Source organism: Sycon ciliatum, chromosome 8 (assembly GCF_964019385.1).
Source record: "Sycon ciliatum chromosome 8, ocSycCili1.1, whole genome shotgun sequence".
Classification (NCBI taxonomy): domain Eukaryota; kingdom Metazoa; phylum Porifera; class Calcarea; order Leucosolenida; family Sycettidae; genus Sycon; species Sycon ciliatum.
In genome coordinates this window covers 25,789,194-25,816,065 of record NC_088650.1, presented here as the reverse complement: position 1 = coordinate 25,816,065, position 26,872 = coordinate 25,789,194, and the positions used below count along the sequence as shown (strand labels likewise).

At 47.0% G+C, this 26,872-nt stretch overlaps 1 protein-coding gene across 1 annotated transcript; it reads right to left on the bottom strand.

Moving 5' to 3' along the window:
- Nucleotides 1–245: 245 nt before the first annotated feature.
- Nucleotides 246–26,872, bottom strand: LOC135822498 (uncharacterized). The gene is made up of 30 exons (XM_065335278.1): nucleotides 26,672–26,872; nucleotides 23,857–23,955; nucleotides 22,706–22,803; nucleotides 21,734–21,866; nucleotides 19,654–19,766; nucleotides 18,424–18,634; nucleotides 17,588–17,718; nucleotides 16,903–17,014; nucleotides 15,697–15,759; nucleotides 14,995–15,134; nucleotides 14,101–14,364; nucleotides 13,370–13,484; nucleotides 12,739–12,840; nucleotides 11,743–11,849; nucleotides 10,931–11,129; nucleotides 10,556–10,728; nucleotides 9,968–10,172; nucleotides 9,306–9,442; nucleotides 8,851–9,024; nucleotides 8,045–8,297; nucleotides 7,288–7,404; nucleotides 6,436–6,585; nucleotides 5,746–5,892; nucleotides 5,112–5,281; nucleotides 4,504–4,641; nucleotides 4,036–4,192; nucleotides 3,378–3,647; nucleotides 1,523–1,674; nucleotides 968–1,103; nucleotides 246–463 (listed from the first exon to the last, which is right to left on the bottom strand). Exons 1-30 carry the CDS (start codon nucleotides 26,727–26,729, stop codon nucleotides 261–263), a joined length of 4,527 nt encoding a protein of 1,508 aa, XP_065191350.1. The 5' UTR covers nucleotides 26,730–26,872; the 3' UTR covers nucleotides 246–260.

The following is a 26,872-nucleotide window of genomic DNA, read 5'->3' as shown; positions in this document are numbered from 1 at the left end:
CGTACAGCAAACCCTGTACCAGGCTTCACTCTAACAGAAAATAACTATCACCTGTCTTGAGAGACCATTAATGATCATACATTCTGACCTGTGGTGAATACTTGTTTGTCTAGCACAGCTTTTCGTGCACTCTAGATTGGTCACTGGAGACTGATTTACCCCCCATAAAGAAGTACTCAATAATTCTGGGTGGAAGATGGAGGTCTATGTAACCAGTTAAGCATAATAAAGGGCAAATCTATATCGGCTTCTTAGTGCAATTAGCCGTGCAAAATACAGTGATTGCAAGGTTTCGTCGCAGCATAATGCATTTCATATTCTATCGATGGATGTACTAGTACCGGCACGGTGCCGGTTGCAAAACCACCTACCCTCCATCTGGTGACCGTGTACCACTTGGCCATCTGGTTTGTCAAAGTCACGGTGCTCAGAACATCAGCGGCAAAGCCAGGCACGGTGCCATCTGCGAGGTCACAAGCACACATGCGTGGCACAAAAGCAATACATAGTACAATGAGTAGAAATCAATACGCCCGCAATTCAAACTACAGCGGGCTATATTCACGCAGGCGCACAGGCAGATTGGTTCTAGGAAACTCGCACAGTTTATTGATTCTCATTCTTCCTAGACACATGCGATCACTGCCACCACATGCACCAACAGTAAAGCAAAGCAAAGCAGCAGTGAAAGTCCAGAACCAATGCACACCTGCAACCTCATCCTACGCAGCCATTTCAGGCGACGAAATATGCCTTTGGAACAGTTACTAGTCAACTGGTAATGGTCGTTGGCGCAATGCTGGGCATACTGAGGACATCATGCACTGTAGCTGCATAGAAAGTCGACAAATAGCTCTATAATGTTACATTGCATCCTAGATTTCAGCGTGAAAACATTTCCGGTTCATCCAGCCCAACACGAGTGGTTTGGGGGAAAAACGATCACCGCCGCGGGCAATTCACCTACCGTGTCCGTAAACGACAACGGCAGCGGTGAACGAGTTCACTGTGCGGCCATTAGCTGTAGCTCTGCATTGGTAGTTTCCTGCACCGGAATTGCTGGCCGTGACGCTGAAGGTTTCAGAAGTCTGGCCAGGTACGAGCTGTGGAAAGCAAACGAATCAAGGAAGGGTTTTTGACCAGAGACTTATACACACCACTGTTCTTGATGGATCATTAAGAGCTAGTGGTAAGGAAAGTAGGGATGCTGCTAATCCACATCAAAAACAAATCTGTGCACTCGACTCTCCATTATGACTTATCCTTGGGATAACCATCACCGAAAAGGCTGGACTTTTTTTGGCACAACGTGAAATTTCGCATTGAAAATGTCAATTCAAATGCCATATTCTAAAGAGGGGGCGGGGGGAGGGGTGCACTTCAATCATATTCAAGTGCAATGCGTTTGGCATAAACGCTATGGTGGAAAACGTCACGTGAAACCCTCTCTAGCACTTAGCTTTTCCAATAAGATGTTCTGCTCTCAGCCACAAGGTCATGCACATAAATAACTACTACTAACCGCTCCATTGAAGTACCAAGATAAGGTAGCGGGAGGCACAGACAGGGCACGGCAGTTCAGCACCAGAGGATCACCCACAAACACTTGCGTGTCCAGAGGATGTACGGCAATGACTGGACCTCCCTTGACACACTCCGGGTTGTCGTTGGTTCCTACGAAAACAGGAACATGCATATCGTAGGACAGATCCAGAGAAAGATGTTGAAGTTATACGTTCAGTTAGAGGGAAGATTGAGTGAGTATCTGACAGAACTCTTTCACTGCTGACTATGGATTGAGTGAGTATCTGACAGAACTCTTACACTGCTGACTATGGATTGAGTGAGTATCTGACAGAACTCTTTCACTGCTGACTATGGATTGAGTGAGTATCTGACAGAACTATTTCACTACTGACTATGGATTGAGTGAGTGTCTGACAGAACTCTTACACTACTGACTATGGATTGAGTGAGTATCTGACAGAACTCTTACACTGCTGACTATGGATTGAGTGAGTATCTGACAGAACTCTTTCACTGCTGACTATGGATTGAGTGAGTATCTGACAGAACTCTTACACTGCTGACTATGGATTGAGTGAGTATCTGACAGAACTCTTACACTGCTGACTATGGATTGAGTGAGTATCTGACAGAACTCTTTCACTGCTGACTATGGATTGAGTGAGTATCTGACAGAACTCTTTCACTGCTGACTATGGATTGAGTGAGTATCTGACAGAACTCTTTCACTGCTGACTATGGATTGAGTGAGTATCTGACAGAACTCTTTCACTGCTGACTATGGATTGAGTGAGTATCTGACAGAACTCTTTCACTGCTGACTATGGATTGAGTGAGTATCTGACAGAACTCTTTCACTACTGACTATGGCACGCATGGTATCCCTTATTTAAAATGCAGAACAACACTCGGTCAAAAATCCTTTGCGCTTCGTGCTGCTCTGTTTTTTAATGCTCTACCTAATGACTTGAAATCCTCTTTGTTAACCTCTCAGTTCGATCGTGGTTTTAAGCACTTATTGGATGATCCAGTTTGGTTTGAACGATATCGTGCAATTTTGTTTGACAACGTTGACAACGTTGGCAACACTTAGTCTCTCACCAGCTACATGTATATATTGCCCAGGTTCATTCAGCATACGTTTTTCTTCTTTTCTCTTTATGTTCACCACTCATCCCCTTTTTTTCTAAACATTTACACTGATGTATATACATTGGTTTTTGTTTATTTTTTTATTTTTTTGTGTATTTATTTATTTATTTTATTTTTTGGTCCCATCGCCCTCTTCATTTTGTGTATGCAACTGTGGTCTTCTCTCCATGGGTCAAACACGGGCGTACTGCCTTCATTACATCATGCAGTTACAAGCAGATAAAGTGGAAAATCATGCACCACATTTTCCTTGTGGCTAGAAACCTACTCGCCTACGTACATAAGCCCACAATCTGGACATCACATCTGTGCTTGAACGAATCAAGAAAACCGGGTGTGCTTGAACGAGATTGTGGGATTGACCAGGAGTACAGGCGTGCTGCAGGCAAGGTATGCAATGAATACAGCATGCCGTGCATCACGATGGACTTGCAGCTGCATAGTGTTGGTTGCGGACTCTTGATGAAAGTCATTTTAAAGACGGTTGCAACACATGCACGAGCTTGAACAGGACAGCACTGCATTCTTCACTTTTCCTTCTCTGTACAATGTAGATCACGTGCTAACCAGCCACTTCCTGTATCGCGTCCTATTTGAACAACTGCCGTACCCCCATTCCTTCAACAGTCTCAATGTCTGGTGCCAACCCCAGGTACACGCCAAACCTGGTCGAAACTGAGATTTTGATTCAAACTCACCGAGGTAAATGACGGAGAAAGTACTGTCACCGTTGATCATGAAGTCGTTGTCACTGCTGGCCACGATGGCAATGCTGATGTAGGTGAAAGCGGGCAGGTAGAGGACACCGGACATGGACAGCGTGTTGGGCTGTCCGCCGGACACCTGGTTGCCCATGAGCGAGGTGATGCGAGAGCGACCAGACAGGTTGTTGTTGATGAGAATCTTGGAGTAGATGTAGCCGCTGTCCACGTTGTCCAGACGAATGTTGGCACTGACGTAGTACTTTCCTGGGGGAGAACACGGCATGAACGTGGAATACCGCATGAACGTGGAATACCGCATGAACGTGGAATACAAACACAACAGCGATGGCTGTACCCAGCATAGTGTTCATGAATTACAAGCTGTTGTCAGCAGTGAGGGCTGCATCCAACAGTGTCCACAATTACTTGTTGTTAGCAGCTTGACCGGATTTCTGATATGTAAGTTCAGGCTTCAAGCCTCTGGACCATTAAATAATCCATGATAAATGTTCAGCCATGCTGAACATGGATACCCAGGATGTGGTTTGATCGCAATGAGTTGAAGGGCAACACCAGCTTGCCTATATTAGCAACTACTGTCTTATTCACCAATTTTATTCACCAATGACACACTGATGAGTAGACGGCTTACCAGCATTTGGAGTTGTGTACCGGCCGCCATACGGCTGGAAGTACTCGTCACCGAAGAAGCCCGGTGCACTAACGTCCCAGTAGCCAAGTTGGAGCCAGCGTCCTCCGAGGTTTGTGACACGCCTGGAGTATGCACCCTTTGAGGTCATGCCCGAAACCTGAACGTGAACAGAAATGCGCCGGAAATGGAAATCACAATAGTGGTCAGTTATCAACTCACAATGGCCACGGTGCCAGTGGGAATAGGCAATGCCCTCACCCCTCCTGTGTACAACGTGTACCAATAGATTGCTCTGGGAGTGGTATTTTTCTACTCTACTAGTCTCCCACATCCACCGACATTAGGTACCAAATGGCACAGAAATCATGCCACACACAAAAATAACACACAGGCCCAGTGGGGAAACCCCCCCCTCCTTCAACGCTGCTGTGACCACTCATAGCTGTGCTTGCAATGCTGAGAACTGACCTGACCCGCTGCGCCGATATAAACAGCACTCCAGCCAGACTCGTGCTGAAAGTTCCAGCTTGTATCAGCCGTACTCTGCGTAACTGGCGCAATCTTGGCACCCTTTGCCAATTGCAGAGCGCCAAAGATGTTGGTTGTCTATAACAGAAGCAGAAGGCAGCCACCAAGTACAATAAAAGCCAACAATCAGATCCACATTCGTTATAGCACATCAACTTTCTGCTGGGATGACGACTACACCATAGCTCAGTGGTTAGAGCATCACTGGCCTCAAGCGAAGGTCCCTGGTTCGAGTCATGGTGGTGACAGTCATTTTTCCTTCAGACCTTTTCCCGTTTGTGTCCTTCCCTCCAACCAGTGAATATCAACAATATCATAACTATAGTAAAGGAAGGTACCGCTCGGTTTTTTTGATAACCTGTCTAGATACGTAACTGCAGTGCTCCTCAGTGTGGAGAACTGGCCTTGTCAGTTACTAACGGTAACAAGTGCACTGTGCAGCCCTTCAGTCAATTCACATATTCCAGGCATTGCAGTAGTATCATTCAAAGCATTGTCCATTCATCGACATGAGCTACGCCAAACTTGTATGGGCACGTTCTGCTCACATGGTAGGAGGCGTGGAGGCTGCCAGACTTGACAGCCGAGAGTGTTGGCTGTGTGGTGCTCAGCGAGCCGTTGATCGAGATCATAGTGCGGAAATAGCCAGTGCCGGCATTGTCCAGGCGCAAGCTGCACGAGACCAAGTACACTCCGGCATACGGTGCAGTGAAAGTACCTGGGGTGACATGTGCAAACACAAACACGTCTTATTAAACCTTTCCACCGCCAGAGGTGATCATAGCGATGGGACAGCAGAAGCCATGGCAACTTTGGCTAGGATTGGTATATTCCGCAACAGCTTGCAGTCAAACACACACATACACACACAGCACGCACACGCACACACGCACACACGCACGCACAAACACACACACACACACACACACACACACACACAAACACAAACACACACACACACACAACACACACACGTACACACACGGCACAGCACAGACACACACGCACAGACACACACAGCACACACGGCACACACAGCACACACATTTTGCCTGTTTCACAACACTTCACAAAAATCAATTGCACCACTCTATGTCACTCATACCTATACATCTAGCTGTTGAAAATGTTGTAGCCGCACAAGAAATAAGGATGTAGAGCCGTTTCTATAGGCACACTCACCAGTTCTCAAGTCAAGGTTGGTTGCTGGGACGGATGAGAAGAGGCCATTTGCTCCAGTGGTACGGAAAGAGGCTGGCCTCTGCACACCTCTGCCTCGCCTTACACTGCCAGCCATGTCAACATTGAATCCAGGGAACAAATTGGGAGCTGCAAGACACAGTCAAAAATATGTTTTCTTGGCACAACTCATCCTGACACGTTAAAATGCTGCTGATGAACCCTGATAAATCAGAGAGATAAGACTTTCACTCGCTGGATATACTCCACCGCATGCAATAATATGTCACTGCTCCTGGGTACCCGGGCCGTTTAAACCTCAATGAATGGGCGACCTATTACAGGCACCATGATTAAAATAAATAAATTTCACGGTTCACGTGAGACTCGGCTGGAAGCCGAGTTTTCGGCATCCGCCGTGGGAACGCCACCACCCTCTAGGCACCATGATTACTGCATGTAATAGAACCATGGTAGGGAGCAATGCCAGTGTCACTCAAATCCTACTGATGCCAGTAAGCAGCGTGTTAATAAATGCCCAAGTAAATGTTCCAATCCACTAGCACTAGGCAAGGAGGCGCGAGTGGACCAGATGAAATGGATCAAACTGTTTGCTCAATGCAGCAATCAGCACAGATTCCCAGACTGGACCAGCATGGCGTACAGGGATAACAGGAATCAGTGAACACTAACCTCCAAGGAAGAAGGCACTGAAGGATGACTCTGTGTCGACAGAGTAGCTGGGATCACTGTTTGAGTACAGCCACATGCTGATGGTTTGTCCGGCGGTCACCTGGATGGCACCAGCCACGTGAAGTGTGTAGTAGGAGGCCGATGGAGGGCCTGTGGGAAGAAGAGACGCATGATGAGATGCAAGACTGTATTGGATAAACCTATGTGGCATCTAGTACGAAGGCCATAAGCCTTTAACCATAATTGTGCCACACACATATCATCATATCAGTATCCGAACTCGTGCCTATGATGTGACCACTACTTCTCCCAGCGTTTGTTGAATTGTGCAACATGGCTTGCATCTGGACAACTCCTGCACAACACAAACAATCCATATCTACTTACCTTTGATGCTTAGAGCCGATTTAAAAATGCTTTATCACTCACTAGACCTCACTGAGATCGATTCGGCCAGTGACTCTGCACTCCACTGATGACACCTAATATTAATGGTCAAAGCAGCTAGCTTTCCGGAGATTTACTACTAGTATGTATCTGTCTGTGTGTGTGTGTGTGTGTGTGTGTGTGTGTGTGTCTGCATGTCTGTGTGTGTGTGTGTGTGTGTGTGTGTGTGTGTTTTGTGTGTGTCTGTCTGTCGGTCTGTCTGTCTATATGTTTTGTCTTTAACATACAACAGTAGTAGATAGCCGAACAACACAACAGGAGCACGTCTTGATACTGACAAATCTTCATGACTCGACCATATAGGTCTTCTTCAGAATGATATCTGTTTAGTGTCTGTCCGTCCGTCAGTCTCTTTCTCCATCCATCTATCTATCTATCTATCTATCCATCAATCTGTGTACGTACCAGTGATTGAATGTAGTCCACCATTCAGAGTGTATTGCCCATTGATGGCCAGGACGAGACGGGTGTAGCGGCCACCAGCAGCGTTTAGTCTCAGATTTCCAGACAAATACCAGATTCCTAATCGTCAAGGCACATAGAAACAGCAGCAGCAGCAGCAGTGTGTGTGTGTGTGTGTGTGTGTGTGTGTGTGTGTGTGTGTGTGTGTGTGTGTGTGTGTGTGTGTGTGTGTGTGTGTGTGTGTGTGTGTGTGTGTGCGTGTGTGTTATTATGCAAGCAGGAAAACACAAGTGTCTAGCGGTCACAAAACCAAATTATTCCACGTGTCACTGTCATAGAGTCAGTCTCAAAGCATAGGGCAGCAGGCTGACTGGCACACTGTCATAGAGTCAGTCTCAAAGCATAGGGCAGCAGGCTGACTGGCGCACTGTCATGTTATATGCTTTCAACTCTTGCCCAGGGCTGCAATCAGGATGTTGCTCAACCAATGATCCTCAGTGTGAGTAATATAGTGCCCTACCTAGGCATGCTCCTGAATGGAAAGCCTGGGCTCAAAGTTCCAACACTTGTATGAAATGCAAAAGAGAAAGCACACAGTAACGAGAGAGGAACACTGGTTGCACATACAAAATAGAAATCAAACAAATAACATATTAAAACCAATCCATTGACAGTACAAACTAATTGACATTGGTTGGAGCATTGGACCCCCTTCTATTTACGCATGTCATTAGATATGTCCAGACTCTAGTCTCCTTACCGGATTGGGGTATTTTATAGTATCCTTTGCTGAATGTTCCATTTCCAAACTTGTGCAGACCCCAAGTGTAGAATTGCGCTGAATGGAACATGTAATTGGTCACCAACTTCCACCCAGTACCTATAATGTTCACGGTCGATACCAAGTCAGCCAAGAATGATGGGCGAGTGTACTGATTGCCCGATACCATTACAGCTGAGAAGCCACTCTCCGATTGTAGGGAAAATGTCGCAGTCGTTCTTGTGTTGTAAATCTGACACGAGGGGCAGCAGCAGCAAAAGCCGTCCTTAGTCACATCACATGCCATACACAGTTCTATTTAGGTCTCTTTTAGGTGGCCAACGCAACTCGTCTTTCATGCGCATACTTAGTTTCTCTCTCCTGCGGATACTCAGTCTCATTTCAGTCGTCACCATGTAGTCGATCTTCTCTCAACCTCTCCCCCTCCGGTTCCCTCAAATCCTATGGCTTCCCCAGCCTTCCCCAGCCTATCTCATTGTGCATACTGTGACTACAGGGATGATCATTTTATACTGTGAATTCTGGGATAATGGATTCTTAGCTCTTAACTCTGAACAACGAAACAGCCCTATTTTGCTTCCACTTGTGTACCTCATGCGGACTCTTAGCTCAATAGCTGCAACAGATCTTTTCGCTAGCCAGTACATGTGCGTAATAGTGAAAGGGCATAAGAGAAGAAGCGACTTCTGCCTTCTAGACACAATAATGTGGAGCAGTGAAGTTCAACCACAAGCCCAACGCATTGCACCAAGTACACTTGTCTGTGGTACAAGCATTCGACTCACATAGAGGGAAATGCGGCTGCCGCCCTTCAGGTAAACAGTTCCGACCACTTGCTGGCTGAAGTAGGTATTGACAGGTGTTCCCTGCATGGAGCTAAGGCCATTAGCCGTGGTCCTCACGTCGTTGATAGCAATCAGAAGGCGGAAGTTGTTGCCACTGGCCCTGTCAAAGCGAATCTAGATAACCACAGCCCAAACAAGAACATGAACAAGGCTGCCATAAAATTCTATTCAACACACTCGGAGGCAAACAGCTAAGTTAGCATACCACGCTGTGAAATGAGATGTAGGGGCATACCCTTGCCCGTGATGCTAAGGAGCGAGCTCCCAGGTATATCTACACACAATATTCTAGCAGAGGACTCAGTACAAAGTCACCTCTCGCCGGCACGTGCAATTCTCCCAGCCGTGCATTAAGTTAGAAAGAGCATGCGGAGGGAGCTGAGTGAATGCCTTACGTTTGCTGACACTATGTAGACACCGGTGCCATCGCTTGGGATGGTCATTGAGCCAGTAGCCTGGGTAAATCCAGTGGACCACAGCTGAGGCGTGCGTGAGTCTTTGACTCTAAAGGCTCTCCTCACCTCTCTCCAAGCTGCACACAGACAAGAAGATGAATAATAAAGGAAGGTGCAGGCCATAAAGTATTCGAATGCAGCATCGTTGTTTCTTTAATGGTGCGCAAGCTCCACTGCAGCCACTTCATTACATGAAAAACCCTCTCTGACACACCATTGTCAAATCAAATGATCTGTCTCTTTCTGATGATGAAGTTTGTGCACAAACTCTGGCAACTCTCCATGACTCTAGTCTAGATGGGCTTTCATCAACACGAATCCAAGTCCAAGGTGAGTTTAAGTCTTCAAGTGGACCCTTCAGTGAGCCCAACCTCAGTTGAGCCTTGTGCCATCAGTCATGAACAAAAACAAAAACAGCAGTAACAACAACAGCAGTAGCAACAGCAGCAACCATGGTGGCAGTGGCGGCAGCAGCAGCAGCAGCAGCAGCAGCAGCACACATACGCGTATTGTACGTTTAGCTTGGTGATGACATATTGCACAGTAGAAGTAGCACAGCATAACACAGAGAAGTACACAAAAACACGGAGTATACTACGTACTGCTGCCAGAAGTAGGCGCCAGGTTGAAGTTGCCATTAAGATCACCATTGAATCCGTACGGGTTTCCAGGGATAAAGCATGCGCTGAAACCACTCTCACTGTTGACGGTGTACGGCACTTTGTTGCCAAAAACAAAGACACCAATCCTCTGGCCGGCGGTCAGCGGAATGGTAGCTTGTACACTCTCAGAGAAGTATTTTGGTGGCTGTAGGGACATTTCAAAAGGTTCAGAGAGTTAGTACCCGCCGGCAGAAAAGAAAGCACATGATTCAGTGGGACTGCAGACTTTGAAGAATATTGTTCAAGTGCCAAAGCCAATCTGTTGAGTCAAAATGTCAAGTCTCAGTACTCCTTGTCAGTTTTGTGCTAGATTGTGCACGTCTGACTGTTCAAAATCTGGTTTAGTTGGTGGACTCGATCGCATAACTTGTGCCCACAATTTCCATGTTACAATTTTTCCTTGGCTCACCATCTGAGTTCTTACAGATATTATTCACACATAAACCCTGTTCAACATTGAGACAGATGAATTGAGTGGTTACTATAACTTAATTGAAGGCCTCTCCAAAGGCAACAAAAGAAGCTTACAGTGGCGAGAGTTCCTCGGATTGAGTGAAGTCCACTGTTCACGCTGCAGGAAAACGCAGTGGCACTTGTGTACGGGCAGATCACCACGCGATAGTAGGCGTTGGCCTTGACATTGTCGAAGCGAATGTTGGCCGTCACCACATACTTGCCTGTATACGGGGCGGTGAACACACCTGAAGGTGACATGCACAGCATACGGTTGGAGTATAAGCGTTGGCCAGCAAAGCAGATCTAGAAAAAGAGGCATGCAGAGTGTTGTCTACAGACACGTGCTGTGCTCAAGAACTGGTAGCCAAGAACGACCAGTACCGGGGATATTCCTCCGTATTTCTTGTCAACTGGAGTGAAATGCTTGTGATGGAGCATTTTCCTTACCACTCGGCTCGTCAAAGCTGAATCCTGTGGTGAACGTGCCGTAACCAGCATTTGCATTCCAGTTTGCCAGTGGGGTGTAGACGGTCTTGGAGATGGTTTGATTGGTGTTCAGGTCGGCGAGGAAGGACGGCAGGTCAAAGGCAGAGCCCATGCGGTTCACAGAGAATCCACTCATCGTACTAAGCGTGTAGCTGGTGTCCTGCAGAGCGGTGGAGCATGTAGAACAGCAGAGAACGTTACTCTCGCAGCGTTCGTAAACCATTGCCCCCACCCCCCCCCCCCCCCCCCACCCACACACACAGACTCCAAGACATAAAGGCTTTAGGGAGTTCATCCATGGCATAGCTTCGGTTGGGGAGTCAAAGGCGACGTGGGAGAGGAGATGAGCGCTGCCTCATTATGCCGAGCTCTGTGAAACAAGAGATTTCTAACACCTCTTGCACCTACGGTCATAATTGAATACGGGCCACCTTTACATTTACCTTGATGTTAGCTCATTGCTTCCAGAAAGCAATTTGGTAGTTGAAATGGGGGTGTTTGCAATGACAACATCAGTACTGCGTCCATATGACACAGTTTTGCAACACCCTAAAACACCCAAAATCCAGCAGCTAGGATCACGGCTCATGTCTCTTACAGGTTGGGTGCTTGCCACGTGTGCAGTATCCAAGTACCCCAAGTCCGAACAAGGACACAAGCCCAGGAATACACTAAGCCTAACATGCCAGCAAGAATGCCGGCTGGTAGGTGTCGATCTCCTGGAAACTTCGCGGCCCTGATCGAGAGCTCGCTTCAAGACATGGGCCACTTACGTCACTGTACGCCCAAACAGACACAGTGTCTCCAGACTTCAGGCGGACAAAGCCAGACATTGTGAAAGTGACGAAAGCAGCGCCAGATGAATCCACGCCATGAATGCCTGCATATGGGGTAAAGCAACATACGATAGAGAGGGAGGGATTCATTTGGAATCGATAATGACAGTCAGTTTCATGGCAAAGCAAAAATCAGAAACGCTCTGTGCTCTCCCAAATGAGCACTTTCACACAGTTTCCCAAGCCTTTATTCGTAGAGGTGAAAATGTATTGAAAATCGGATGTTGAGCAAATAATAAACGTAGAACGGAAAGATGGTGGACTCAGATGGAGAGCCAAGGATAAATTTATAGAAAAGAAAAGGACCAAGGAACTACAACTCACGCTATCATTTGAATGTCCACTACCACCACCAGTTACTGAACAATCAGCTCATGCGATAATATTGCACGAAACTGACGAACGGTACTGACATTCTACAACTAAGATATTGGCTCATAATAAAGTCACTCTTATGCCCAAACGTTCAGATGAAACGCATCAAGTATCCAATATGCTTCAATGTTGTTTGTTTTCATGCTCTGACTGGCACTAACCCTTCTGCCTCTGGTACGCATTTCATCGTTGTCCGCCGAGTATATTTTTCAGCCTGTGCCATTTACCTGCCTCTGAGTTGCTTCCATGTGAGGTACAAACAAGCGCACTTCAACCTACCATAACTTGCAATAGGCTGGTCAGATTTTGACAATCTGCGCATGTTTTTTGGCTCGCTCATCAACCGACTTTATCTGCAAAAACAACGTTTCGTGAGATGTTCACCATCCTTTTTCCACAGCTTCTAACACAAACGTGTTTGTGGATTTTCTTTGAAGAATCGCTCTAACATGACATGATGTTGCCACCTCACACCCAGCAACAGATTAAATCAGGTCAACTGCATGGCTCCTATCAGGCTAAGCTAAGGCCAGGCGACAAGGGGAAGTCCCTCCTTACCGTGTGCATAGTCGTACTTGTCGTTGATGGCAATGGTGGCACGGGTCAGCGGTGACCGAGTGGCATAATCCAGACGCAGGTTACATGCCACATAGTAAATACCTGAAACACAATGAAACACATCAGGCGGGGACTTAGATCAACATATGCCCATACACCATCTACTGTTGACTTTAGTGATGGTTTTGTGGACGAGGCTTTTAAACTAAGGGTGCCATCATCGGCATGCACACATATGCACTAGATGGATGGACGGAAGGACAGATATACACATGTGCACCACGTACAAGAAACTCGTTTTACTGCTATGACCTCCAGCTTAGTGTGCATCTGGAGCGAGTTTTGGTTCACATAATCATTTTCGCCAACATGTTGGGGTAGCCGTCATTCAAATATACTTACTCTGAATGGCCAGCTCTCCAATGATTCAAGAAACCTTGTGCCCCTCTTTCTCACCACTGCTATTCGTTCTCATCAGTCTAGAACCCGTAGTTTGTTCATTCTCCTGCACCAACCTCGGACATGCTCCACGTTCTACAGCTAGGTTACCTGAAACGGTGCACGCCAAGTGCCTAGCCCGAAAGCACACAGAGGCTACTCATGACATTCCTCGCCGCCTTCATCCTCTTACCTGGAGTTGCAGCGATGTACTGCGTACCGTCCCAGTTTCCATCAGTGGCATACAGTCCAGTGCCCGTGGCAAAGGCGGTGTTCCACACACTCGCCTTCGCCCACTTGGTTGTGATCTAGGGCAGAAAAATCATGGTTCGCGTTATGTTCACTTAGACTGAGTTAAGGATCAAAATGTCCAGTCAGTAAAATTTCCAATAAAACACCTTTGAAATAGAAGAAATCACATGGAAACAAGTTATGAAGCAACTATCCATGACTGTAACAAGATAATAAAGAGAGAGAGAGAGAGAGAGAGAGAGAGAGAGAGAGAGAGAGAGAGAGAGAGAGAGAGAGAGAGAGAGAGAGAGAGAGAGAGAAAGTAAGTTACATTTATAAAGACAGGTAAGTCTAACAAATGAGGACTGAGACCTCTACAACAGGGTTTTTACGCCTGAAAGCAGGTGCATGATTTGAGAAAGAGAGAGAGAGAGAGAGAGAGAGAGAGAGAGAGAGAGAGAGAGAGAGAGAGAGAGAGAGAGAGAGAGAGAGAGAGAGAGAGAGAGAGAGAGAGAGAGAGAGAGAGAGGGAGGAGAAAGAGAGAGAGGAATAGAGAGAGACAGAGACACACAGAGAGACAGAGAGACAGAGTATAGAGTAGAAAGGAGAGAGGAGACAGAGGAAGAGATAAGACAGGTTACAGCAGCTGCAAGTTCTTGCACTCAGTATATCACATGACACCGTCAAGCTTACCCTCGTGTCTCTGGCAACATCGGCGTGTACGCCTGGATGAGGCAAGTTTGGTCCCAGAAGGGCCGCACTAAAGGATGACTCGGTGCCGATCTGACAATTTTTCACAGCGCATCGCACATACACTGAAACCTGGTTGCCCTGAGTCAAATAGACCACTGCGCTGCCCTTCAGTGTAAAGGAATCCATTGCTCTAGACGTTGCCCAAGATCGAGATGCATACACATAGTTATTTCCTGCGGATGGTCCTCCAGCATTGATATATGCCTGCAGAGAGCAAGAACCAGTGCCATAAGCAATAGAGCATTTTAATTGTTAGGAGACAGTGTCGGGCTTTGTGCAAAACTTACTCCATTTCCCAAGTATACTAACCAAAAATGCATGTGGCGCAGCTGCAGCTTAGAAACGTTGTAAACTTCACACAAGGGTCTTTTTGTATGCATCATCGGAAACGAGTAGTCCAAAACATAACGATGACACAGTAGTTGATTGTTGGGAATTAACAATTGACCACGTTGTGTGCCAATTGGTCATGGGCCACGAGTTGAGTGAAATAAAAATAGACAAATTTACGCGTAATAGGTATAATCGGTTCATCCCTACTTTTTGATATTACTCTGGGCATGCATCTAACCGACTCTCTAAAATAATCCCCTCGCCTCTTGCTGGGCCTGAAATATCTAAGCACCCTGGCGCTAATTCGCAAAAATACAGTATTGTTCTTTTGACAGTGTGGCTGCCAACATTTCTGTGGACTCAGACCCTCACTTTTCTGCTTATCCTCTCTCATGCACTTGCTCGGTCTACTTTGACTTGCACAACGGTGGAACGGCGTTAAGTTTGCTCACCGAACTGTGGTGGTTCTACGTCAGCACAATGTCACATTCGCCCACTCACCTGCGTCAGACCCTTGGCATTGTTGAAGCGCACAAGGAAGCTGACGGCATAGAGTCCAGTGAAAGGGACGAAGAACGTGCCTGAGCCAGCGTTGAAGCCACTCGTGGCATAGAGACCGGGTGCGCCAGTGGTTCGGTAAACTGGAAAAAAAATCCACGCCAAAAGCAATCACACTAAACAGCTATGGACACTCAAGGGCCAAAGGAGGTATTGTGAATCCATTGTCCACTGCAATACAAACCTAAACAGAGTGGCCAAGTTCAGTGATTTACCAATATCAAAGTAGGTAGGTGGAAGTGCTGCAAGCAGTTTCCAGGGAATGTCACTCATCTCACTCCAATGGAAACCAGAAGGTGGTTCGGGGGACCACGGCTGAGATTGGGGCAGACTGTGGTGTGTAGAAAGTCGCTGGGCAATTACCAAGGACCAAGCCGTACAGAGTGTTCACGACATTTACAGTGCAAAGAAAACCCTTTTAGCACAAACTGATGCCCCCCCCCCTCCTCCTTCTCTCAAGGTCTCTCTTTAAAAGGTTTTCTCGTAAAAACATACCTCCAAAAGAAGTGGAAATCACATCAGACCAAGACAAGGATTCGGAAGTAGGATTAGAATGGACTTGGATGGAGAGCCAGTTTGTAGTTTATTGGTCCCCTTTTCTTTAGTATAAAATTTAATAGGATTAGGAGCCACAATCAAACTAACCAGTCAACTTGTACGGATTGGTGTTTGGGATGGTGATCACCCTGTTCAGATCTGCCATGAACGCTGCAAACAACGCAGAGAACACCAGAGGGCACAATGTTTTAAAGGTGCAAGAAGAGAATACCGTCCTAGGACTAAATCAGGGAAAGCAGTGGTATGGATCCATGTATCGGGTAGATCAAGAGCTTCATTTCCGCCAGTTACGCCACCAACCCATGATGATCCCATCCAAAAAAACACAGTAAAAATATGGGTAAAACTGAAGTGGTACCCATAGCAGCCACGAGTAACACATGACGATCCACAGCAATGGACTACTTGAACATAATAACAAAATATGGTAGAATCTGTCATAAATGACAGCCGCAACAAGACAATCCTTCTTTTTTTCGTCAGAGTGAATAGCGATCTCCACAACCAAACCCTGTTTCAAACCACAATTACAACCATCAATTGCACATCACCCATGCATCATTGGGTTATTGTCATGCACTGTAGCTTCCAAGGTCGCTACTTGACAAGCTTGCTATGCCGTCTTTCTCCAGCCAAACAAGCGCTATTGGTGTTTCCTTAAAATGCACGTCTAGGACATCTGGGTGCAAGCTTAATTGAACCACCCCTGTCCCACCTAGGTATGATCCTTTGTGGAGTCGAAATATTCCTGTAAGCAAGTCAGGAACGGCCTAGGAAATACCTTGGTTTAATATGTGTCTATTTCAAGCAAACGCTCAAGATGAAAAGAGAGGTGGTCGGAACTCTACCTTCTTGCCATGCAGAGTGTTAAAAGCACGGGAAAAATTTCTTTCAGGCACCAACGATCCAGTTCAAGACAGTTGATCGTATCCGGGAATTTTTCCCGATCAATTACAGCAGGATCTTTACAGTTGAGCGCTTGTGCTGAAAACCAACCGATGCTAGTCCAAGCCAACTGACAGCTCCCAGTTGGTCCAGTGATGGCTTCTCTCCTCTTGCTCCAACCAATTTTTTTGCTCGATAAATATATCTAGCTTTCAGAAGTGCCAGGCCTGTGGTAAAAATACAGGTGGTCACTTTAGTTTAGAAATTGCTGGTGTAAGGCGAAGTGACATATTGAAAATAAAGTGCGTCATCACAGAAATGCGCTCTACGGCATAATCTTAGAGAGTGAAAATTCAAAACTGTCAACGAATGAAAATATACAAGGAAGTAGGATGAACAGCAACCAACCTGGTGCTGAGGCGCTTCTAGGACCCAGAAACATGACGTGGAAGCTAGACTCAGATTGCATGACAAAAGTATTGTCATTATCTGAGTAGACCCAGAGAGAAATCCAGTCACCCTATAAACAAACACAACATATCCACAAGGGTACATACGTGCACACACACACACACGCCCACACGCCCACACACACACACACACAAACGCATACACACACACACACACACACACACACACACAAGCGCATACACACACACACACACACCATCCATCCATGCATCCATACACCACTAATTCAACAACAGAGACACGCTTTCGGAAAGTTTACGCAGTGTCTTTTAGTCTCTGAAGATTTCATCCCCATGATTCGTTTCACACATTCTGCCCGTACAATCAACATTCACTGGATGAAGTTGATTTTTCAGCCTTTCAAGTACACTTGGGGACTCAGAATGACTTTAGTGGTTCTGATCAAGACAGGTGGGTATTTGTTAGTGCCCCTACTGTGAAGACTGCATAGTTATGTACAATGTATGGTGCACTGCAAGAGGTCTGCTGAGGTGTTTTTGAGAGCTGCCTCTATCTCTGACGGTGCTGGTGCCTGTCTCCTCCTCCATCCTCTATCTCTGTATCGGTACCTGTACCTGTATCTGGATCTAGTACCTATGGTATTTACGTCTATCCAACACACCTTGTTCAGGTGTACGGCACCTCCAACATTCTGTGTGTAGTAAGGAGCGCGTGGGACTCCTTCAACTGATGCAAGCCCTGCATTAGTGTTTGAAGATCCGTTGACAGAAGCGACAAGTCGGAAGTAGTTGCCTGTTAGATAAGTGCAGAAAGACAAATGTAAACACTATAGATCAGCTTCCTTCCCACACCAGATCTCCATACTTAGCCGCCATAGCCAACTCAGCTTCCTTCCCACACCAGATCTCCATACTTAGCCTCCATAGCCAACTCAACCGCCAGTTGCGCTACAGGTTCACCGAGAATAATTCTGTATACTCGTACTTAGCATTCTGCCACGAAGAACCGTGGATAATGTGGGTACGAACTGAACACTGAAAGGCATGCCACAACAGGGTGAGAACGACGACATTAAATACAGCCGGGTCGTCAAAAAAAGTATCCACTTCTCGTTCAAACCGGACCCAGTCTTCTTTAGCTTCGTATGTACTGCACATGGCAGGTACACGGTGACAGGATAGCGACAGAGTCACCGTGTTCAATGATGCATGCTGGCGTGACTTTCCACAAGCAGTAGACACCTGGGCCCAGGTTACTACTGCTTGTGGAAACATTAGCCTATTGTGAGGGGAAACTGCTTCAAATGCATGTGTATGCATGCTAGTCGGTACCTGAGTGCATGAAAATGCCAGCGTCATCCAGATTCCAGCCTGGTCGTGATGTACATGTATCAACGCCAAGCGCAATAACTCACTTGCAAACTGGCCTGATGCTAGAGGCATTTGGTTCTTCCACTGGCACAAGGTGCAATGCATACAGGCCACGTGCTCCGCTTACCATTGGCGCCATCCATGCGAATGTTACCAGCCACGTAGTAAACGCCGTCGCAAGGAGCGGTGAACCGGCCGCTGCTCGTGCTGAACCCGTCGCCGTTGTTCCACAGGTAGTTGTAGGCCGTAGTGCTGTAGCCCGTGATCTCAGACCAGCCGGTCTTGCGGAAACTTCGACTGCCCCACAGGTCAGCTGAGAAACCAACGTGCTGGAAGACCTAAGTAGCCAGTAAATCAGTGTGAAAGTAAATAGTATGTAGAATGAGGTGCGCTCACCACACCATTGTTGCTAGTTGCAGTGTACGTTCGTGTCATTGGTCTAATATAACGAGAGAGCTTAAACGCTCAGTGCCCTCGCTGTGCTTTGTTTTTGCCCAGGTCATCATGTGTGTTATTCGAACTGATATTAACATCTTAGCAATACAAACACGTGTACCCAATAATCGTATTGCAAAGATGTTTCTATCAGTTCGAATAACATGCATGATGCCCTAGGCAAAAACGCAGCATAGCGAGGCTATGGGCATCATGTGATGAATTGTGCGCCCATAGGGATCGTCGCAAAAGTTTTATGTCGTCCCTGAAACGAACATGATTCATTTGGGGGGGGGGGGGGGGGGAGGGGGTGCGAGCCAAAATCGCAAGTCAACCGACACTGTACATATGACATGCACATGCATGCGATTTTCGTCGTCCAGCATAGCAAGCTGTGTTCGTTTCAGAGGGAGGGGAGGGGGTCCGAGTACGAAATGAACGATGTTCGTTTCAGGGACGACAGAAAACTTTTGCGACGACCCCTTACAGTATACTGGACACAGTACCTCTAGTAAAATTCGAATATCTACGTAAATGTTCTGTGGACAAGCAGTCATGGGTGTGATGCCTTGGAGAGAAATGTTCTGAAGAAGTACATGTATATTTCAGCAGTGTGCAATTCTAATGCAGCTCTCTGCGTTCATTTATTTATTATTTATTAACATCTCCTGCCTCCAACATCTCCTGGCATGTTTTATTTAAAAGATGGCCAACTAATCAGTTGAGATGAAGGGTGAGAGCCAACCATGGCAGATGGAATATAGCCCCGGAGAACCATGGCAGATGGAATATACGCCCGGAGAACCATGGCAGATGGAACATACGCCCGGAGAACCATGGCAGATGGAACATACGCCCGGAGAACCATGGCAGATGGAATATAGCCCCGTAGAAGGACTGAGTTACATTGTACATCACTTACTGGACCCATGTACATAGCGCTGAAGGAGGACGTGGTAAGCATCTGGAAGAGCGTGTCCCGCTGCGAGAACACGTTTGCCACGATGGTGTCACCTTCGCTCAGGTACAGGAATCCTGTGGGCATGCGCATGCATGTTGACATAGGCAGGCAAAGAGCCAACAAACAGACAGGCAGACACAATTACAAACACATACACAAACACACGTACATGTGTACACACACACACACACACACACACACACACACACACACACACACACACACACACAGCCATACATACATACATACATACATACATACATACATACATACATACATACATACATACATACACACACACACACACACACGCACACACACACACACATACACACACACACACACACACGCATGCATATAGAGACACACATATCGACACACACACACACACACACACACACACACACACACACACACACACACACACAAGACACATATGCAAACGTGCATTTCACCATCTTTACAGGCCATGTCTGGGAGAAAAATTGAACAAGAGAAATATTAACATCAGCTAACAGAGAGCTCTGCTGACTGAAGAGTGAAATATGCCATGGAGAAGAGTGCCATTAGACTGCAAGGAGATAGAAGCAATCTGCTCCAACTTGCTTCAAGTTTTCATTCCTGATGGTCGTGAAAACATGAAATACAAGAAGCACTCCTCTCTCCTTGCCGCAGTGAGGAAATCATTTGTAGTCAAGATTCATTTGCTTCACCGCACAAGTCAAGAGGGAGTTATCACAAGAAAAAGTACATGAACAAAAACAAGTAGGGTTGGATGATGTGTACCCAGTACCTGCCCGCAATTTCTACCCTAAGATACATTGACGCCACGCCCAGTTGTAATGACAGCGGAAGAGGGATTCACAAGCAAGGGAGGAGAGCTCCAACTCATGACCATCCACCCTCCACGTGAACATTTGCTCGTAGTATCCACCGCAATGTGAGACTGAGTGTCTTCAAAGCTGAATGGTCCATCACGCACCCGTATATGCAAAGTGCAGTTTAAAACGCATAAAAAGACCACCGGCCTTTTTAGGAGAGAAAATGCAACCCGAGTCACTGCAGAAGAGAAGTAGCTTCAGGTTTATCACAAGGAAAATTTCCCAGCATACTTCCATGCCGTCTCGTCAGGTGGATATGGGAAAAGAAAATACCTGTCAGTACATCGACTATTATACAATGTAAATATGCTATAAAAAAAGGAACAAATTCACGCTAAAGCTTATCGGTAGGATACCAACACTTGCTAGCCTCTGTACATTCGCTGTCTATTGTTATCACAATGCACATCACACTTACGCCGACCTCTTCACACGTCTACCACTTGTGCCTGCTTAAACAGTTTTGAGAATGATGTCATGGTGCCATGTAATGATGTCATGGTGGTGCAAACAAATGGTAGCGAGTCAGTGGATTCGCTTATTGGCACGATGTATTATGGTGTGGTTCAGCGACTCGCTTATCGGCGCGAAGTGTTAAGTGGCAAACCAGCAAGGGCAAACAAAACACGTCGCTTTGCCACTGCATACAACGCATGTCAGCTGATGATTTAATTGTATACCCTCCGTGGGACTTGCAATATGTTTATATGTTTGAGAACTAACACTTGCTATATAGGTATTTCTGACGGTTTATTTACTTGCTACATATAATTATGTATATCGTTGTGTGTTTGTTCTCGCTAATCCTCTTACCGCTGCTTATATCACCCTAACATTGTGTAATATATACTGTTCTACAAAATTAGTTTCCTGTCTGCCTGTATTCACCTAACGAGAAGGCAATGAATGTGCTTGTGGAATTTTTTGAAAAATGTTGCTTGTGAGGAAGCAGAGGCTAGTGCTTTCTTCAGTCTGGAGACTGGTGTTTGGCAGGTGGTGAGATAGTCGCTAAACATGTTCGCGAATGTAGATGAAAAGATGTGGACTTGGAAGGGTGATTTGCGTGGTGTCTTCACTGTGCTGATTGTTACAACTGGCCTCTAGCACACCCTACACTGAGCTGACTGCATGGCTCACAGTGACGGTTACCGTGCACTTACCATTGACATGCATGGAGTAGATGTACCACTTGGCATTGGACTTGATGGCGTGCATGGAGTTATGAACGTTGTTTTGGCTGTTGATGGCGACCAGCAGCCGGAAGTAGCCAACGTTGCCATTCTGGATGGAAACCTGCAGTGTGAATGCAGAGCAAAGTCGACAAAATGTGAGTTCCCTCCTGGATAGTATGTAGTACCAAGATGACATTGGTGTAGGACACGCACATGCACACACGCACATGCACACGCACACGCGCACACACACACACACACACACACACACACACACACACACACACACACACACACACACACACACACACACACACACACACACACACACACACACACACACACACACACTGTAAACACACTTCATCCCCAGCGACATGCAAGGTCAAAACTGTGACGTCTCAACACTCATTATCTTATATCTGCAATATTCGAGATGAAAAGCAAATAACAGTTATTATCCACCTGCAAATGAAGTTGTCAGTTGTCCATGGCAGGTACAAGATGTACCTGGGATAAGTAGGATACTCGGTTAGGGTGCGTATCAGTTCTGAGCTCATTTGGTCACATGTTGCCCTTCTCTTCTACAGGGGCGTAGAGCCTGTTGGAAAGTCGCCAAATGTAACGTTCATGGAACTTGAGAAAAGCCAATAGCGGGTGACCTGAGTTGTTGAATTACAGAGTCTAGCCAGATGTTGTCGGGTCATAAATTAAATGTCCCGCCTTACGTTATGCACTTATGCACGCAAAACATCAATGTGTGGGCAATTTGCCCCCTAATTCTCGCTCTTTGCTACAGTACCTCTTTTCGCTGCAGATATGGACTATCATAACAAGAGCTGTGAACTTGGGCGTCCTCTAGGGCAACCAAGACGCTACTAGTAAGTTAGAGTATTTAAAAACGTTGGCCCAGTTGAGTTTCCCATGATGTGATGGCAAGCGGCAAAGGGTTTCCCGTACCTGTGCGCTGACAAAATACACTCCCGACTTGGGCACGGTGTACACGCCGTTGGCAAAGTTGAAGCCCGTGCGAACAAACTTCAGTCTAGCTCCGTCCTCTGCCGGGCACAGAACAACACACAGACACAACGGGATTTAGCGCAAACTCCCAGCCTGGGACTAAAGACGAAAATATACATCAATGCCATCGATGTACTTTCTACATAATGCAATGTTCCACAACGCAAACCTCCATTGTAAGCCGGATTCTCCGGGAGCGGATTTCCTACTCTTTGACATTAACAGGGTTTGCAGTGTCTCCGCTTGAAGCAGTAGATCGAAGAGGACAACTGACCTGGCCAACATTCCTGACCACCAGTTAAGGGTAGTGATTGTGTGTTAGGGAGATGAGTAGACTACAAAATGGGACACGTTCTTCGATTTCTCAACCAGCATAATGCCTCTTCAAAAACAGCAAAAACTACACAGTCGCTCTGCCGCGCTGATGCAAATTTAACTGCCGCTATCATAAGGAGTTCGGGATAACATTGTTCCTCTTCTGCCAAAGTCCAAGATATTCTCCACTTCCCGATTTTCCTGAATTCTTCACTCCGCTCAGGACGTGAAGCTTGTTTGGAGTTTTCACCTGTACTTTTTGCATTAGTGGCTGGGATCACATCGTACAAAAGTAACAACCTGGCTGCAGCTTGCAACTTGCAGCATTCAATCAGGTCAACCGGGTCATGATGTGAGACAACACTGCGACGGTCATTGTCAGTTCTCACACTCTACTTTAGATGGTGTCTAGCTCACTTCTGCGGCATTGCACGTAAGCCCAGCAGTCTCACATAGCCCACTGCTAGCCTAGCACCTGAATTCCCACAGGTGTATTGTGCAATTGTACCCGCACTGAGCGTATAGAAACGGGTCAGGCAATGGCGCCTGGATCACTTCAGGGCATCCTGCAAAACGTGCAGCCATAAAGAGGATGATAAATTTCAAGTTATGGACAGTCATGCGCCCGGTCCCAGACTGTCCGGATTAGAGAGATCTGAGTGAATGCACAACGTCCTGGTGTGCACACATGCATGTACATGCACTGAGCCGTTGCTAGTAATCAAGCATGATCAAGGGGCAGCGCAAATTATGACCGGGCCTGTTCATATGCATACTTGCGGTGCTGTAGCCAGTCAGTGAGGTCCAGCCGGTTTTTCTGATCGTCAGAGTCTTGCTTAGCTTGGCGTTGAAGCCCGTACCAGGATCTGGCTGGCCTGTGTAGGATAACACATGGTAACAGTACACAAGACCATAATATTAATTATGTCACTACAGCGTACAAGCGGGCAATACACCAGCCATGAACTCACTGAGTCTGTGCACAACGATGCTATTCCGTGTGTAATGCACCCTACACTACAGCCTATCCAATAATATATATTATGGCAATAGGCACTTCAAACTTCACATGCAGTCCAAAGATCATGCGGCAGTGGTGCTTCATTCAAAGCTTTCTACACAATTCGACGGCACACTGTAGATCTACCATCGTGTACAGTTTGGCGACGAGTGGCGGATGGCTGCCAGTGTGAGAAGCAGAAATCCGTGGCTGCATACTAGTACTGTAGTCACTCAGTGCAGAACAGGGAGTCTCGAGTAGGACTCCCTGGTGTAGAACAGGATTTACGGGCCATGCAGGCGAAATAATAGCTCAGCACTTGGCCCCTCCATCGGATATCAGCCACCAAACGAACATGCACGTTGATGACCGTCCGAAACTTCGACGCATTAGACTGATTTATATAGTACAATCACTGTCAATCAGTAGTATGATTCACGACAAAATTCCTATCAAGGGGCCGCTCGACACTACAGCCATCAGTCAGATTCATACTGCGAGGGGGTGTAGTCAATACGACACTGAATTGGACTTCTCCTGGTATTAGTCTATTACACTCAGTGCTGTGTACGAGTATCCTGGCCGCTATTCTGGCCATTGGCATTGCAGCACTAGCTGATGATTACAGGTTAGCTGAGCTGAACTATCGCCGACACGTTGGAGACCAAGGCAACGCCAATGGTCATTGATAAGTATCCACCATTGAAAAAACAAATCGAAGAGAAGCGAGGAGAAGCAAGAAGACCACCAAGAAAGCAGCTTTGAGCTACGCATGAGTCGCAGCGCAAGCGCCCGGAACCGGCATTTTCTAATCGTCAACGAGATCATGCCTGATTATCAGGATTATGATGTCTGATCAGAGCCGACTCGCACCTGTATACCATGCCGTGTAGATCTACCATGGACTGGTGTGCGTCTACCAACAAGTGCAAGACTCGGATTGCGGACTTCCTTTCGCAGTTCACAATCAGTGACATGGTCTCCTTCTGAGGCTTCTCGCAATGATTACCGTATACATGTACATACATGAACGTCGTACAAATGAGTATGTGCATCACGGCCATGTGCATATCTCGATATCTCCGCACTGGACCGCAGTCCAGATTTCGAGAATAGCCCCACATGTAGAATACTGAATAGTCCCACTACACGTGTAGATCTAGACTAAACCTGGCAAAGGGTCCTCCGGCTCCGTCCTTTGCACGGGTTGATCGCGCTACACACTGCTCACTAGTATGAGTATGAGAGTCACCGGTCACTTGGCTGCCCATCTACACAGTCAAAGCACTAGATTAGAAGTCTAGTCGAACTCGATACTGCTACAGCCTACACTACAGCCATGTAGCTACTAAGCTAGGTGGTTGCGTCTTGTGTGATCTGAGCCTTCCGCGAACATCATTCTGATCACGGACCAAACCAATCCATACTACGGACCATAGCGCGAAGGGCGTTGGATTCGACTGTCGCCAGACTGTCGTCTGGTACGCGTGGCCGGGGCGTGCAAAACAATTGTCAGCTTGTCGCGGGAAACTGCAAGACTACGGACTGACAGGGCTGTAGCGACTATGTGGGGACAGCTAGCGCTTGATAGGCAGCATACACATGCAGTGAACATAGGTCCACAGTAAGTTACATTATGTACATCGGTCTTGATCTCCAATCTATTCCCTTCGAGATTCCCGGCCAGGATAAGAGAGTTATGCCAGGGCTGAGGCAGCAGAGTCCGCGGCACATGCACCTTAGGATATGAGACACTGTCCGAACTTGAACGTAACGTTCCGTATCCTGTAGACATGATCCACACACCGTCCTGCGGTAGGGAAGGGGCAGATGATGGCGCTGTTGTGAGAACATGAAAGCACCTGGATGGCTTACAGGACGCACGAAATGTTAGGAGAGCTCGCAGAAACTACGAGACGTGTACTATCCTTTTCCGCCAACATCCCGCGAAGAGCTCGTGAAAATGGGTGATGACCACCACCACCATCAACACCCCATCCACAGCGCACCCCCACCTAGCTCTCGACGACATTCCCGACCCAACTCGATCTAGGCGGTGTGCTGTTTCAAGCTGTGTGCCTTGACTGCTGTGACCGATCACTGTTGCTCTATGAGCGGAGATTGGAAATGTGGCTTCTCGGGTTACACCTGCCACTACCTGTTACTATCTCAAGCCTCTATGCTACGCTGAAACCTAGCATCGCGACGCGTCCATGGAGACAGATCCCCCAGTCCCTGCGCAGGGAGAGTCAAAATCAACAATACTATGGGTAGGTCGTAGCCCAAGGCCGCTCCCGCTCGGAAATCCCCCTGCATGAAAACCACTAAACCTTCTAAAACTCCGCACTAATCGGCTTTCCTATGCCGGTGGCACACCGCACACTCGTGAAGGGCTTGGGCGCACAATGGAGCATAGATCCGAGAAACGTGGGTCACAATTTCCAGACTGCAGTTCGTAGACATCGCTTGCCGACGCAGTGCAACCCATGATCGCGACCACAATAGTCAACATGGAACACTCAGCACACATGTACATGTACATGAATCTATCCTCGGACAGTAACTAATTACTTATCACACGAGAATCTTACCATGAATAACGGCGATCAGGGCAAGAGCCAGAACTACGCAGTACGTCAGAACGCCCATTCTGGCGGGCGCTGAGGACGAAGGTCGTCCAAGCGAAGCTGGTTGACTAGTTTCCCCCACGGAGGACACAGAGTCAGAAATGTCGCCGGCAGTCAATGAAAGCACCACGCTCCGACTAACTGCGGATTTCTTCGTCCGAGACT

Excerpts from the sequence above, each read along its gene's own strand:
- LOC135822498 (XM_065335278.1), bottom strand. The coding sequence starts at position 26,729 with ATGGGCGTTCTGACGTACTGCGTAGTTCTGGCTCTTGCCCTGATCGCC. Across the intron at positions 13,485-14,100 it reads ATGTTGCCAGAGACACGAGG|ATCACAACCAAGTGGGCGAA; the intron begins GTAAGCTTGACG and ends TTTCTGCCCTAG. Across the intron at positions 4,642-5,111 it reads GCCTCCACGCCTCCTACCAT|ACAACCAACATCTTTGGCGC; the intron begins GTGAGCAGAACG and ends CTTCTGTTATAG.